Source organism: Astyanax mexicanus, chromosome 2, assembly GCF_023375975.1.
Source record: "Astyanax mexicanus isolate ESR-SI-001 chromosome 2, AstMex3_surface, whole genome shotgun sequence".
In the NCBI taxonomy this organism is placed as follows: Eukaryota; Metazoa; Chordata; class Actinopteri; order Characiformes; family Acestrorhamphidae; genus Astyanax; species Astyanax mexicanus.
Genome location: NC_064409.1, coordinates 9,367,503 through 9,383,817, shown reverse-complemented (window position 1 = coordinate 9,383,817; position 16,315 = coordinate 9,367,503). Strand labels below are relative to the sequence as shown.

Genomic DNA, 16,315 nt, shown 5'->3' with positions numbered 1-16,315 from the left:
TGTGTGTCGAGAGCTGGGCTGTGGTTCTCTTGTGCAGGTTCTGGGAGCAGCTGCTTTTGGCAGAGGGGAGGGTCAGGTGTGGTCAGAGGAGCTTCAGTGTAGAGGAGATGAACCGGACATTACTCTTTGTCCGATAACATCTTTACACAAATACAACTGCTCCCATGATAATGACGTGGGACTTATATGTTCTGGTACAGTATAATATGTGTTATATTTTTAATTACATTTTCTTTTATAATATACAGTATAGGAGAGAACTTGCTCTTTTTCTTATCTATTGGTTGTAAATTCAGGTCACACTCAGGCTCGGTTGATGAATGGCTCAGACTCCTGTTCTGGTCGAGTGGAGCTCCAGTACCTCAGTGAGTGGGGTACAGTGTGTGATGTAAGCTGGCATATAAGAGCTGCCAGTGTCCTCTGTGCTCAGCTGAAGTGTGGGAGTGCTGTGGCTGTGTTGGGGTCAGACTGGTTTGGGGAGGGGAGTGGCCGGATCTGGGCTGATGTGTTTGACTGTCAGGGAAACGAAACACACCTGTCAAAATGTCCCATATCATCATGGAGTCGAACTGCATGCTCTCATGAACAGGATGTTGGAGTTATCTGCAGTGGTGAGCTTATAAGAATCTTATACCTTCTCAACTTCAGAAGGAAGTTCTTATACTTTTTTTTTACTTCTCATTCATGTACTTATGTATCTCAGTCTTGAACATGTGTATACGTTTTGCAACTGTGTGTGAAGGCATTTTGGACAATGGACAATTTTGAATTCCCAAAAATCAACTTGTGCACTTTGTAGTAATATTTCACAACATGTTCTTAAGTCCACTCTAAATATTGCTCAGCTAATGCAGCAGTAACCATAAAGAACAATGTGTTAATTTATTAACCTGTTCCATATCATGTGCTGTAAAAATACAAGATTCTCATAAAGTCTTTAAAATAGAAAATATATTTGCGGTACTTTCAGGTTCTTCTCTGGCGTCTCATGAGGGAGGAGTGCGGTTGTCTGGAGGGATGGAGTGTGAGGGGGAGGTGGAGGTGTTCTTCAGGCAGGACTGGAGGAGAGTTCTGCTGGACTCCTGGAGTGAGTCTGAGGCCTCTGTGGTCTGCAGACAGCTGGGCTGTGGTTCTGTACTCAACATCTCCAGCTCCTCTTCATCCAGTCCTGAACACAGCTACATGTGTGTGACGGGTTTCAACTGCTCTGGGAGTGAAGCTCATCTGAGGAACTGCAGCAGCTCACAAGCAGTTAACTGCAGCTCCACAGAACAGCTCTACATCACCTGCTCTGGTACGTGTACTTGAATTATGTGGAATTATATTGAATAATGCCTGTTGTATTGTTTTATAATGAGAGTTTAAGTTATTATGAATCTGAAATGAACTATTCATAATGTGATTAGGAGTGAACTAAAAAATCATGCTTTAAACTGGTTTCTCTGAATTTTAGGCCACAGCTCCATCAGGCTGGTTGGTTCTGGGGGAGACTGTGCAGGAAGGCTGGAGGTTTTCCACAGTGGATCATGGGGGACAGTGAGTGATGAATTGTGGGATATTGAGGATGCGCAGGTGGTCTGCAGACAGCTGCAGTGTGGAGTGGCCCTCAGTGATCCAGTACCAGCCCGGTTTGGATCTGGATCTGGACCCATATGGCTGAATGAGGTGGAGTGTGAGGGGAACGAGGCGTCTCTGTGGAACTGCAGATATCAGCTGTGTGGAGAGGATGAATGTGCACACAAGGATGATGTAGGAGTCGTGTGCTCAGGTACTGCTGTTGTTACTACTGGTGTTTTTTCATTAAACAATTCACCTGTCAGACCTCTAATTCTTCTCTTCACTGGTGAAAGTGAGATTTAGCCAGGCCTCTTCCTGTACCAGTTTTCTTTAGTTTCTAAGAGACTTTTGAAGGTGTAGGAATTTATCTAAAGGAACAACTGAATTTTTACAAAGTTTTATGTGTTTCTATGTCTTTTTAGTTATTATGATAAAAGTACAGCTGTAAGCAGTAAGTCTGCAGTAGAGAGTGTTGTAACTGTCTTTTGCAACACTGCTCTCTTTTTATTTTGCACTAATTTCCGCAAGGTTCTAGCTGTAGGTTGTTAACCAATTACTTGTTCCTTAAAAAGCATATCTCGAGGGTGCCGAGTGGTCCAGCGGTCTAAAGTGCTGCCCCTATGAGTGGGAGGTCGCAGGGTCGAACACCCGCTCATGCAGCTTTGCCATCAAGAAGCCGGCGCTCAGAGGGAGCACAATTGGCCCTGCTCCCTCTGGGTGGGTTAATGGCGCTCTCTCCCCACATCACTTCTAGGGTGATGTCCACAACACAGTGCGTCTGCGAGCTGATGTATAGGAACCGAGCCGCTGCGCTTTCCTCCAAGCGCGCTGGCTGCTTGGCAATGCTGCATCAGCAGCAGCTCGAAAAGAAGCGGTGGCTGGCTTCACAGGTATCAGAGGAAGCATGTGGAGGAGGAAGTAGGCATTACTAGTGATAGGGGGAGTCCTAGTGAGTGGGTTGGGTAATTGGCTGTGCTAAATTGGGTAGAAAACAGGAAAAAAATTAAATAAAATGATAAAAAAAGAATATCTCCCCCTTTTCTACATTATATTCTTTCAGGGGTATTTTTTACAATATATATATATATATATATATATATATATTTCAGTTTTGTTTCTTTTTTTTCCCAATATTCACTTTTTTAGTTTTTTATTATTTTTGCTGCTTAAAAGCCCTGGCGTTGTTAACCTTTGTACCATTTAAGCTCACAGGATTTTGTACCATTTCAAATTATTATCTGGACCTGAAGAGCTTAAATGGCAAAAAACTATCTGGAAAAAAAAACTGTGGGGTGTTCTACATTTATTAAGTTTGTGTTAAAAACATAATGAATATATAATATATATATTCATTATTACTTGCATTGCTTTTAAGAAACAAAACAATAATAAAGTTGTTAGACTGATTAATTTTAGGTAACTTCACTTGGGCCCTGTAGACTGTAACAAATCCACCTCAATCAAGTTTTGAATGACTACATTTTACCAGTGTTTTGTTGTGCATTTTACAGTGTATTAGCAGATATAAACTATCAGGTATTTTTCATCTGGCTTGAGTATAAAACTCAAAGCCTTCATGTGAAAAATCTTTTTCCGTTGAACACTGAAAATAATACTATTTCTAAAATATCATCAAGGCTTAACATAATTGTTTTTTCTTCCACCAGAGTATAAAGAGATCAGACTGGCTGAGGGCTGTGAGGGGAATCTGGAGGTGTTCTATAATGGAACCTGGGGGAATGTGTGTAACAATGGGATGGAAGTAGAGACAGTGAGTCTGATCTGTCGAGAGCTGAACTGTGGAAGAAGTGGGAGTGAGAGAGCTACCAAAGCGAGAGTGGAATCAGCTCCTAACTGGCTGGATGATGTAAAATGTAGGAAACATGACTCAACTCTGTTTCACTGTCCATCTTCCTCCTGGAGTCAGAACAACTGTGATAACAGCAATGAGGTGGCTCACATTACCTGCTCAGGTAGGCAGCTTCTCTATCTAATAGATGAGCATGAGGAAAACAGTTTTTCACTGTGTGTCTCTGTGAGTGTGTGTGCACGAGTTTGCGGTAGGTAAGGGCAGTTTAATCAGTTCTCTTGTGATTTAAACTGATAGAGCTTATTATTATATTATTATAATATGTTTTTTTTTTGACAGTTAAATTCCTTTTTTGATATTAGTATTTTATAACTTTGTATTGTATTTCCAGGGGAGAAGAAACAGCTTGCACTGGAAAATCATCTAAAATGCTCATTATTTCCAAACCAAGGCCAGTGCTCAAGTAAGAGTATTTGACTACCAATCTGTTTACTGCTTAAATAAGTATACAGCAAATTCCAAATAAAAAGTCATTTAGAGAATTTATTTGCAGAAAATGTCTAAAATATGAAAAAAGATGCAGAGCTTTTAAGAAATTTAATAATGCAAAGAAAACAAGTTCATATTCATGTATTTTTAAGAGATCAGAAATCAATATTTAGTGGAATAACAGTGTTTTTTTAAACCATGGTTTTCATGCATCTTGCCATGTTTTCCTCCACCAGTCTTACACACTGCTTTTTGATAACTTTATGGTTTAACTTTATGGTTTAGCTTGGTTTAAAGGCTTGTAATCACCCATCTTCCTCTTGATTATCTTCAACAGATTTTCAAATTGGTAAAATCAAATCAGATTTGTTTCTGCACTCATGCATTCTTAATTGTTTGGTCAAGTGATTCTTATCTAAATTTCCCTTTTTTAACAGTTGACATTTTTTAAATAGGACTTTCAAAATCTATTTAATACAAAAGTAATGATTAAATGAATTAGTCCTAGTTTTGGACTGACAACACATAATATTTTTGTTTCATGTGTGTGATGTAGAGTACCTACCTCTACAGCTGAGAGGAGGAGAGGGAAGCTGTTCTGGAATGCTGGAGGTGTATCATAATGCTGAGTGGGGGTCTGTATGTGGTGATCTGTGGGACATCAGGGATGCTCAGGTGGTCTGCAGGCAGCTGGGTTGTGGGCCGGCGCTGAGTGCTAATAGAAGTGCTGCTGATGGTTCTGGTGGAGGAACTATCTGGATGAACAGAGTGAAGTGTAGAGGGAAGGAGATTCACCTGTGGGACTGTCCTCATTCCCTGAAGATCCACACTGACTGTTCCCACAGTGCTGGAGTCACCTGTGCAGGTCAGAGGAATCAGATGTATTTGGAGTTTCTGAATCCAATTGAAGCACTTTAATTCCAGTTCAATTCAGTGTACTCTGCATTTCAATTAGGTTAAAAATCATTGTGATCCTCTGGCCTGTAATAAGGAGAATAGTATTTGTATTATGGCTGCTTTAGGCTCTCAACACTACTAACGCAGGCAATGCTAAAGTCATATTTTTGTAAAAGCCTGCAATATTACCACATCAGCCACAGTTCTGTAGCTCTCAGCTTGTCCAGAATTCTGGTGTAAATAATATGCTTTTGGGTAACTTAAGAATGAATTACATTTTCCAACTGGAGCCTGGGAGCAAGAAATGCCACTTCTTACATAATGCTGCTTTAATCTCGCTCTCTTTTTACCTTTTCTTGATCAATGTAGTGTTATTTTTTCAGACATATTTGTGACTTCTTCATCTGAATCAACTACAAGTTACACCACAGGTACTCTTTTATCGAATTCCTTTGTGTGATTTTTCTTTATCCAAATAACACTATGCAGTCTTTAACAGGGTTTTTAATCTGTTTTCAGTTCCAGTACAGCTAACAGAGATGCAGACTCCTTCAAAAAATCCATCCTCAAATTTTCCATACATCTATCCAGTGTCTCTCCTGGTTCTGGGATCTGTGCTCTTCCTGGCCTTAGTGCTTCTGGTTGTGCTGTTTTATCAGAACAGAGTGCTCAGGAGAGGTAGGGAGATTTAGAGATCATCTAAAATCCACTTTCTGTACTTTCTCTAATCATCATTAGTCCTTCAATCTGTCCATGTTTCTCTCTGTCTCTTTCATAGTGATCTCCAAGAGGAAGACTCTGCCTGAGGCAGTCTATGAAGAGATTGACCATGAACGTGTCAATAACAGAAATACTGAAAAAGGTAAATACAATGTAGAGTCTAAGGGCAATCCATAGTTTCACACAATATTAGAAGTGGATCTAAAGTCAGCTTTCACGTAAAAATTGTGGTAAAATGTCTATAAATGAACATGCAGTAAATTAATCATCTCTGTCACTACCACTTTAGGCCTGCAATGCTGTTAGGAAGCAGTGAGTTTTGGCATTAACTGGCTACTGCTGGAAATGCAGTTTTTGTAGTGAATTTACAGTCATAATGTGCTATATAGTTCAGGTCAACAGTTAATTACTATTATCCTGCTAGTTTTAATGGAATAGTACTATTCAATATCAAGTGACCAATGAATGTGGATGAGGAGCACAAATGAGGTACAAAATGCAGACGTGCCAGTGATACAAAGACATAACTTATAAACATTCTTAACACTGCGAGCAATTCCTGAAAACCTTCATAAGTTACGTAGGTCTTGAGCTTGTTCGTATAAGAGAATTTTGACCCACTCGTAAATGACTTAAGAAAGTCTTTTTGCACAGTTCTATAAAAAAAAAAAACAGCAGGTGCAGTCAAAGTCCCTTTAAAAGAAAATGTTGGAATAGGCATTTTTAACACTCATTTGTTTTATACATTATTTTGCTGCAGCTTATAGTGAAATAATGCAACTTGTTTGGCGTTCTGAATGTATTTGTTGATGTTCTAATCACCTCTAGCAGGGGATGTCCTCTCTAAAGAACATAATTATGAGGATGTACATGAGGAGCTTCTCTCAGGTAGGTTGGCACATACATGTGTTAGAACTGTAGAATAAAAATACTGTTTTTTCAGAGAGATGCCCCATGCAACATTTGAGTTCTAAAGTATTTATAACAAAGCCTTCTTTATTGTTCTGTAACTCTTTTTCTTCTGTAACATGAATATTAATAGTCATCTTCAGATATATGTATACCAGATTATTAATAGACTGAACTTTGTGAAAGACCTGTTTTTATTTGATTCAGGTGAGGTGGGAAACGAGAACACACCAGAGAACTATGATGATGCCATCCCTGCTTTACAGACACCTGACAGATTATCAAGTGTGTTCCTATTTTATAATTACATTTATTTATGATGCTGCAGTATTAACAATTATATATATATATATATATATATATATATATATATATATATATATATATATATATATATATATATATATATATATATATATATTGCCATTTCAAATATGAACAGCAGAGGATATTTATTTTGAACTAAATAAATAAATAAAGAAATAAATAAATAAGCAAAAGGAAAAATAAGCACAGCAGGTTGTGTCCTAATTGCGTGGATAAGTTGGGTGAAGGTTTAGCAGTAGCAGGAATAGCCAGATTTAGGGTCTGATTGGAAGCTGTAGTGGTGGGTGTTGTGGCACAGGCTACCAGATTGTCTACCTGTCCAACTTTTTATACAGTTTTCTCCATAAATATTTGAACAGACATTTTTATAACTTTGGTTCTGGTACATTACCACACCAAATTTGAACAAAAAAATTCAGATGGACTTTTAGCCTTAATTCAGTGGGTAGAACAAAATGATTGCATACAAATATGAGGAACTAAAGTAATATTTATACACAATCATATTTTAGGGCCTCAAAAGTAATTGGACAATTTAAATAATTGTAAATAAAAAAATCTACTATGGGTTAAAAACCCTTTGTTGACTGCCTGAAGTCTTGAACTCATGGACATCAACAGACGCTGTGTTTCCTCCTTTTTAATGCTCCACCAGGCATTTACTGCAGCGGTATTTAGTTACTGTTTGTTTCTGGGCCTTTCTGTCTGATGTTTAGTCTTTAACAAGTGAATTGCATACTCAATTCGCATTTTTGCATTGATGAGTTCACCAATGCTTTCTTTCTTTCTTTCTCAGAAATGAACCAAACTGAGTTTGGCACTCCTAATATTGTAGCAATTTCTTGGATGTTTTTTTTGTTTGTTTTTGCAGCTTAAGGATGACTTGTTTTACCAGCATGGAGAGCTCCTTTAACCGCATGTTTTCTTCACAGCAAAATCTTCCAAATGCAGACACCACACCTCAAATCAGCTCCACTCAAATCTGCTTAATTGAAAATGACAAAATGAAGAGATCGCCCACACCTACCCATGAAATAGGCTTTGACTCAATTGTCTACACAAACTCCACAACAGCAAGCTTTTCATGTGCATTTATGTCCACAAATCATCACAATAATGTAGCTATGTCGTTATAAAACCTGAAAAAAAACCCTAAAAAATTAAAGACAATTTCTGGAGAAAAATGGTAAACTACAGAATTTTCTCCTGTGAGAATTTTCTCCTACAGGATGGTGATATAAGGTGTCAGCCTGCGCTGCGAGCTGACAGCAGAGGGCGATGGTATCAATGCATTGAAACCCCCATTTACCCCCTTGGTATTTTGGAATTTTGAGTCTCTGTGTCTTGCTCCCATCACCACTGTTAGGAACTGACAGCACAGGCTGACCTGTTACAGGTGCCTGTATTATAATGAATATCTAGATAGTTCTTATACACTGATGCTGCAATGCATTTTTACAGAAAACAATGTGGAGATGTATGATGATGCCATACCTGCTGGAGAGAACCCAAACTTTACAATAGGTATGAATCTTTTAAAATGTAAAGTTCATTATAAACACATTTTAAAGAAGTATCAATTCAATCTATATTAAATCTATATTATCATATTTGCTACTAACAATTATTAAAACATGGCTATATATGTTTAAGCAGTGTGCACCCCAGAGGGCTATGATGATGTCGCTTATGGGCAGGATGTAGGAGGTGTAGCAGGTGATGGAGGTAAGTTTATAGACAGAAAAAAGGAATGTTGCTAAAAAAAAAAAAAAAGTTGAATTTGCATTACTGTAAGATGTTTTATAGACAGTGGATTACAGTATAGTATAGTTTAACTGTGATTTTTAAAACAAAGAGAGTTTTAACAAGGACAGTTCTCTTTCTGTTGTATTTAGACTATGGAGACATTGTGGAGGTGGCAAAGGGGCCTGAGGCAAATGGATAGATCATCTAACAGAGACTGAAGAACAAAACCAAGGATTAAATGCCATTTTTTTTAGGTATCCTTTTGTCCTATTTTGTAACAATATTTTTTTTATTTGCACTTAAAAAACATTCATAATACATATAAAGTAGACAGTGCTTACATTAAATACATTAGCTTTGATATTAGCTTTAATGGTTTGTCAAGTTTAAAACTGTTTATTGCCAACTTGCCAAACATCCTTTTTCTTGCTTTCCTATTGAATGTATCTCTCATTGAGTTTCTAATGTTGTGTATTCAGTATTATGCTCACATGCATTGCTTTCATTCGCTAAAATGATCAGATTAACGTTTATATTTTCTTAGATTTTTTTTAACAAAAAACAACAAATCCAAACTATGCAGTGCTGCAAAGTATCTGCATATAATGTGTTTGTTTTTATTTTAGAAAATGGTTTTAATGTGAAATGTTCTAAAAATGCGATACTTCATGAAACAATGATCTCATAATAAAGTGTGATTTTATCACCAATAAAGAATGTGTCTCTTTTTGGTTATTTTCCATCTCTGTAGAGTTTACATATTTCTATAAAGGTATGTATTAATCTTACAGTAATTATATCATATTTGCTATAATGAACCCCGCCTACACCATGCGGGGAGGGGAACTGTGATGATGATACTTGGGGTACAGTTCAGAACAGCTTGGGACGGTTCTCAAGCCAAATCCCCCCCGCAGCTAGGTAAGAGATTAAGATGAGTGTGGTGATGGGGTGGAGGCGGGTGCGAGGTCGAAAGTCACGTAGGTGAGGAGCACCTGGGAGGTATATATATAGGACCAGGGGGAGGAGCTAGGGAACTTGAGGCATGGTTCATATCCCAAAACTCTGTTAATTCTTAACAACACTTTGCTATAATGAACCCCGCCTACACCATGCGGGGAGGGGAACTGTGATGATGATACTTGGGGTACAGTTCAGAACAGCTTGGGACGGTTCTCAAGCCAAATCCCCCCAAAAAGACGAAGTGTGAGGACCGGCAGCCGAATCTGAACTGAAAGTGAGGTAAGCGAAAGTGAGAGTCTGGGGTCTTCAGCAGAACTTCATAAGATCTTGAACGGCGTTTCGGGTGGTTTGAGTGAAAAGTCTTAATAGTAGATGGCATGCAGAGTTAGCATCGTCCTCGTGATACGATTTGAAAACCAGTATAATGTTTGACTGAATGGGGAGTTGGACAGGTTTGTGGCCGGGTGAGTTATCTTCTCTTGACAAGGGAATGTGACAACCATGAAAAACTAAATCAACGTCTAGGGTATGACACTTGCTCCCAACTGGGTTGAAGGCCAATCGGCTGAGAATAGGGGTTGATCTCATGAAGTTTAAGGTGGACTGATTGTCCCTTTTTGGCCTGAAGTCTGTTCTTTACTTTGTCAGGTCCGTTCGCCCCTTCTGGGGCATACGCCCTCAACAAGATTTCGCCAGGCATCCCGATCCTGGGCCTTTGTCCTACTTGACTCCAGGTGTACCACATCCGCTTAAGTCCGCATCCAGATCCCTACGCGACATGTTTCTGGGCCTTCCTCTACTTCTTTCTCCCTGGGTTCCAGGTCAGTGCTTGGAGGCAGGCTTCCGAAGACTGAGTCCGATCCATCTCCAACACCTTTCTGGAACTCTTCTTCTTGTAGGAAGTTGGTTTGTTTCTACCACAGATCCTGATTGCTGATGATGTTTGGCCAGTGGATCTGGAGAATATTGTGCAGACATGAATTAATGAATGACTGCACTCTCTTCATTGTTGGCACTGTTGTCCTTCAAATTTCTGCTCCGTACAGCAGTACTGATTTGACAGAGTTAAACAGTCTGATCTTGTTTGAAGAGTTAGTTCCCTGGATTTCCACACTTCCACATTTCATTACGTGGGAACCAATAATGGGCCTGCAACTGATGATGGGTCCTGCATGATGTCGCGTGCAGCTTGGAAGACAGGATTGTTCTGAAATCAAAGAAGGGGCCTGAAGTAGAGAGAGTCCAGCTTAGTCCCCAAAAGAGCAACAGGCAGGACCGAAGGTCATCACAGCAGACAGGGGCGCCTGGACGAAGAACGCGGACACTAGAGGGACTTCAACCAGCAGGCGGAGAGAAGTGACGACTGAAGAATTCAGCGCGTTAGTATGGCCGGGTGCAGGGGTCCGCCTCGCTTGCAGGGATTGAGGGAACAGAAAGAGAACTGAGGAAACAACAGAATCGAGGAATTAGAAAGGAGCCGTCGCGGAATGGATCAAGGGAACAGGGGAACGGATCGAGGGAACAGGGGAACTGGGGGACTCGGAAACTGGGGGACTCGGAAACTGGGGGACTCGGAAACTGGGGGACTCGGAAACTGGGGGACTCGGAAACTGGGGGACTCGGAAACTGGGGGACTCGGAAACTGGGGGACTCGGAAACTGGGGGACTCGGAAACTGGGGGACTCGGAAACTGGGGGACTCGGAAACTGGGGGACTCGGGGGAACGAGGGAACGTAACGAGGGAACGTAACGAGGGAACAGGGGAACGTAACGAGGGAACTAGGGAAGGGGGAACAGGGGAACGTAACGAGGGAACTAGGGAACGTAACGAGGGAGCTAGGGAACGTAACGAGGGAACTAGGGAACGTAACGAGGGAACTAGGGAACGTAACGAGGGAACTAGGGAACGTAACGAGGGAACTAGGGAACGTAACGAGGGAACTAGGGAACAGGGGAACGAGGGAACAGGGGAACGTAACGAGGGAACTAGGGAACGTAACGAGGGAACTAGGGAACGTAACGAGGGAACTAGGGAACGTAACGAGGGAACTAGGGAACGTAACAAGGGAACCAGGGAACAGGGGAACGAAGGAACAGGGGAATGAGGGAACGAGGGAACCAGGGAACAAGGGGAACCAGGGAACGAGGGAACTAGAACGGGGAAACGGAACGAAGGAACAGTGAAATAGACCAAGGGAAATGGTGAAAAGGATCGAGGGAACAATGAATAGAGTGAAATGATTAAATAGAGGAAACAAATTGAATCGAACTGTAAAATAGATCGAGGGAATGATTAATAAATTGAGGGAACGGTGAATAAATAGAGGGAACACAATTAAACTAGCAGGGAAATGGATTGAGGGAATGATTAATAAATCGAGGGGGCAATGAAGAGGGAACAATAATAAAATCCAGTGATGAAATAGATTGAGGGAATGATAAATAAATCGAGGAAACGATTAATAAATTGAGGGAACGATGAGTAAATAGAGGGAACAACAACTTAAATCTAGCTGAGAAGCAGATCGAGGGAATGATTAGTAAATCGAGGGAACGATGAATAGAGGGAACAATAACTTAAATCTAGCGGTGAAACAGATCGAGGGAAAAGGTCAATAAATCGAGGGAGCGATGATTAAAAAAGAGGGAACAATAACTTAAATCTAACAGTGAAATAGATCTAGGGAATGGTGAAATGGATTAAGGGAACAATTAAATAAATAGAGGGAACAGTAAATTACATAGAGGGAATAATACATAATGCTGAACAGGCAAACAGTTCGACGGAATGCTAGAGAGAACAATAATTAAATAGAGGGAACAATAAATTGATTGAACGAAGGAACAGTGAATTAATTATAGGGAACATTGAATGAATTAAGGGAACAATGAATAGAGAAAATAATAAAATAGAGGAAACCGATATAAATAGAGGGAACAATCGAGTAAATCGAGAACAATAGATCAAACTGAGGAAACCATGTATTAATTCGAGATATTAGATCAGCCTCACCGGCAGGGAGGGAGGGAGGGAGGGTGGTCGCGCTGTCTGGGAACTGATTCGCTGTGTCGAGCAGAATAGCTGGCGCCGGTGCTGAGGCGTAGAATCAGCGAGTCAGGCAGGTTACGTTCTGGGCCGGGCATCAGACGAGCTGGATCGAGTAGTTTAGCTTGCGCTGAATCAAAAGATCCGGTGCTCCGAGCCGGGAACCGACTCGCTAGGTCGAGTAGCTTTAGCTTGCGCTGGATCAAAAGATCCGATGCCCCGAACCGGGAACCGACTCGCTGGGTCGAGTAGCTTTAGCTTGCACTGAATCGAAAGATCCGATGCTCCGAACCGGGAACCGACTTGCTGGGTCGAGTAGCTTTAGCTTGCGCTGAATCGAAAGATCCGATGCTCCGAACCGGGAACTGACTCGCAGCTTTAGTTAGCGCCGGTGCTGAGGCGTGGAATCAGCGTGTCGAGTTGGGCAGGTAACGTGCTGGGCCGGGCGTCTGACGAGCTGGATCGAGTAGCTTTAGCTTGCGCTGAATCAAAAGATCCGATGCTCCGAACCGGGAACTGACTCGTAGCTTTAGTTAGCGCCAGTGCTGAGGCGTGGAATCAGCGTGACGAGTCGGGCAGGTAACGTGCTGGGCAGGGTATCAGGTGAGCCGAGTCGAGGAGACCACGGAGCGCAGCCTGGAGTGAGATGAGAGCGGCAGAGGATGAGCGGTCAGAGAACAGCTCGAAATCCGAGGCAACCAGATCAAGGCCCAGGGCGGCGAGATCAGCAGGTGCTGTCGTGCGAGGTCGAAAGTCACGTGCGAGGTCGAAAGTCACGTAGGTGAGGAGCACCTGGGAGGTATATATATAGGACCAGGGGGAGGAGCTAGGGAACTTGAGGCATGGTTCATATCCCAAAACTCTGTTAATTCTTAACAACACTAATATCGTGTTATATGATATAATGCAATATATCATGTAATATTAGAGCATTGATTAGCAAATTCCATTGGACTTAAATATAGCACCTATTAAATACAATACTGGCATGTTAACAGTTATAATAAAATAATATAATAATAATAATAATATAATACATAATGTTTATTTAGTATAGTGGTGTGAGATTATCCTAAATTGATCTCATTGCACTTATAGGTACATTTGAAATGTTTCATACTGTGATTAGTAATAAACAAACAGGACATGAAGACAAAAGATATGTAAAAAGCCGCTAAGCAATATTCATTACTCACTGAGGCTTTAACTCGTAATTTCTACAGTTTATTGTCTGTGTTTAAATAAGTTTCTTTGGTGTGTTTGGGTACACAGTTATAAACCAAGCTTAACATACAAAAGGGCAATCTCTGTAAAACGTTAATACTGTCTTTGCTAAAAATTCATGATAAACATTCAATATTGATCAAGGCTTTTAGAGCGCAAATGGTCAGTCTCTTTTAAACTTAAATAAATTTCTTTGTAACTATTCCACAAAAAAAATATTTGTTAACACTTTATAATACAGCCTGTGTTTTAGAGTGTAAGTTCCCATAACTTATGGTGTAACTTTGTAACTCTCTATGGACCAGTGAATAAAAACATACTTAATGGGTTGTACTGGTTACTACTTAACTATAGGTACAAATAAAGAAATAAGGACAACCAGAAACGAGGGAGTAACAATTGTGTAACTTTCCAAGTTGAGAGAGTGAGGTCAGCGGACGCTGTGGATCATAGTACACAGCGGTCACCACTTGCTGCAGAATCAATCACTACAGACCTTTAAACTTTTGGTGGCCTTTAGATAAAATCGAGAACAATATAGAGAGCTTTACGGAAATGTCCGTTTCCCTTAAAAGAGAGAGACAGAAACAGATGTTAGTGAAGTACAAAAATTGGTGTTCTTTATTTATACAAAAATATGAAAACAATATTTAAAAATCAAAACCAACTTAAAGTACATAGAATTAAACCCCCAAAAAATATGAAATTTAAATTAATACAAAACAATAAATCTCAAAGTAAGTACCAATAATGTCAATCATACAGAAAATAAAGTACAAGGCAAATAAACAAATAAAGCAAATTTCAACACACTTTAAAGATGCATCAATGCAAAAAAAAAAAAAACGTTCTAGTAAAGGCATTTACGTACACAGATAATCACTCTTCTGGGATTTGGAGAATTCAGGGCCCTCTCTGGTGAGAATGGGTAATTACACCGAGCATGCGGAAGAATCGTTTTAAACGGCGGGTGTGATGCGGTGTCCTTTTAGAGCGGATGAATCCGATTCAAGGATTCGAGAGAGCGAGAGGGAAATGTTTTCAGAGGATGTAAGAAAGTTGTTACATACAGTTGTCAGTTTTGTCAGGGTACATTAGTTTAAAATATTTTTTTTATTTCGATACATAGTGATTTTTAGTTTAGGGTAAAAGCGTTTGTAATGCAGGTTAATGTAAATACATTGCAGTGTAAAATAGTATTTCATGTTGTAAAAATTTTTTTTTACATTTTAGATGAAATACTGTCAGTGTAAGTTACAGCGCAATTACTTTCAGCACACAGTTAGCTAGAAAACGACATGGCAAAATGCAGTTTGAAGGCATTCTTTGATGAGCAATCATTTGAGAATAATAAACAGTTGCCTTCACCAAGCAGCTGATAAAACACTGGCATTATGTGTAAATGGATGGTCAGTTAGAATGTAGCTATTAATACATATATATATAATTGTAAGAGCAATAAATAATAATTAGTAGAGAGCAAATGTTAATATGTTCTGTACTGCATGTTCAGGATTATAACTTCGGAAGTTCTGTAGCCACTAGGGGCGAGTTAGATTTATTGTGTATGTGTGTGTGTGAGAGGGAGAGAGAGTGTACAGGTGCTGGTCAACGAATTAGAATAATTTGAAATAGTGCAATCATGAAATTCTTTGAATGCATTTTTTGTGCAGAAAGCAAATCAGGTGTTCACCGCACCTGTCCTACTCGTTAGACTAATCACAGAACTCGTTACCTGGAAAAAAATTTGCTCAGCTGAGCTTTCCAAAAGGCCCATTTAGGCCATTTAACTGTGACACTGTTGTTTTATTGAATTAGAATAATGGAGAAACCGTTTCATTGAATTAGAATAATTTTTATTATAATTACAATCATCACTTTCTCAGTATTTTGTGGCTGCCCCCTTGGCTTGTATGACTGCCTGAAGTCTCCGCGGCATCGATTTGACCAGCTTGTCGCAAGTTTCCGCACTCACAGCTTCCCAGGCAGTGGCGATGTTCTGCTTCAGTTGGTCCAGCGTAGTAGGCTTTCCGTCGCGAATATTCCGCTTGACGATGGCCCAAAGGTTTTCAATGACATTGAGGTCAGGCGAGTTGGCCGGCCATGCCAAAACTTCAAGCTGTTTTTTAGTGAACCAATCTTCGGTCGACTTTGCCGCATGAGCCGGTGCAAGATCCTGTTGAAATATGAAGTCTTCTTCGCCGAACTGTTCCTCAACAGTCGGAATCAGGAACGTTTCCAGAACATCTTGATATACGGCAGCATTGACAGTCTTCTTGAGGAAGCAGAGTTTCCCTACACCTCGAGCGGACATGCATCCCCAGACCATAACGCTCTGGGGAAACTTGACGGATCTTTTCACGCACTCGTGGTTGTAGGTTTCGCCACCACGACGCCAGACACGAGGACCTTGGTCACCGAAGGAGATGCAGAAGCGTGATTCGTCACTGAAGACCACTTTCTGCCAGTCGTCAGCAGTCCACTCGTCGTGTTCTTTGGCCCACTTCAGCCGTTTCTCCATTTGTTTCTTGTTCAGCATCGGTTTTACTGCTGGAACGCGAGCTTTGAAGCAGAGTTCGCGCAGACGACGGTAAGTGGTTGATCTGGAGACGTCAGCGCCGGTCTGC

General features: G+C 40.5%; 1 protein-coding gene and 1 long non-coding RNA gene across 2 annotated transcripts in view; both read left to right on the top strand.

The window, feature by feature from the left end:
• Positions 1 to 16,315, top strand: part of LOC107197297 (scavenger receptor cysteine-rich type 1 protein M130-like) — a 63,703-nt gene that overhangs the window by 12,150 nt on the left and 35,238 nt on the right. Inside the window, exons 5-10 of the mRNA XM_049474227.1 lie at positions 297 to 611; positions 971 to 1,294; positions 1,454 to 1,768; positions 3,225 to 3,530; positions 3,759 to 3,830; positions 4,413 to 4,721. Of these exons, the coding sequence (XP_049330184.1) occupies positions 297 to 611; positions 971 to 1,294; positions 1,454 to 1,768; positions 3,225 to 3,530; positions 3,759 to 3,830; positions 4,413 to 4,721 (1,641 nt within the window). The remainder of the gene's footprint in view (positions 1 to 296; positions 612 to 970; positions 1,295 to 1,453; positions 1,769 to 3,224; positions 3,531 to 3,758; positions 3,831 to 4,412; positions 4,722 to 16,315) is intronic.
• LOC111192927 (uncharacterized) lies at positions 8,309 to 8,672 on the top strand. The gene is made up of 2 exons (XR_007431380.1): positions 8,309 to 8,434; positions 8,605 to 8,672. It is a non-coding gene; the product is annotated as an uncharacterized LOC111192927 (long non-coding RNA).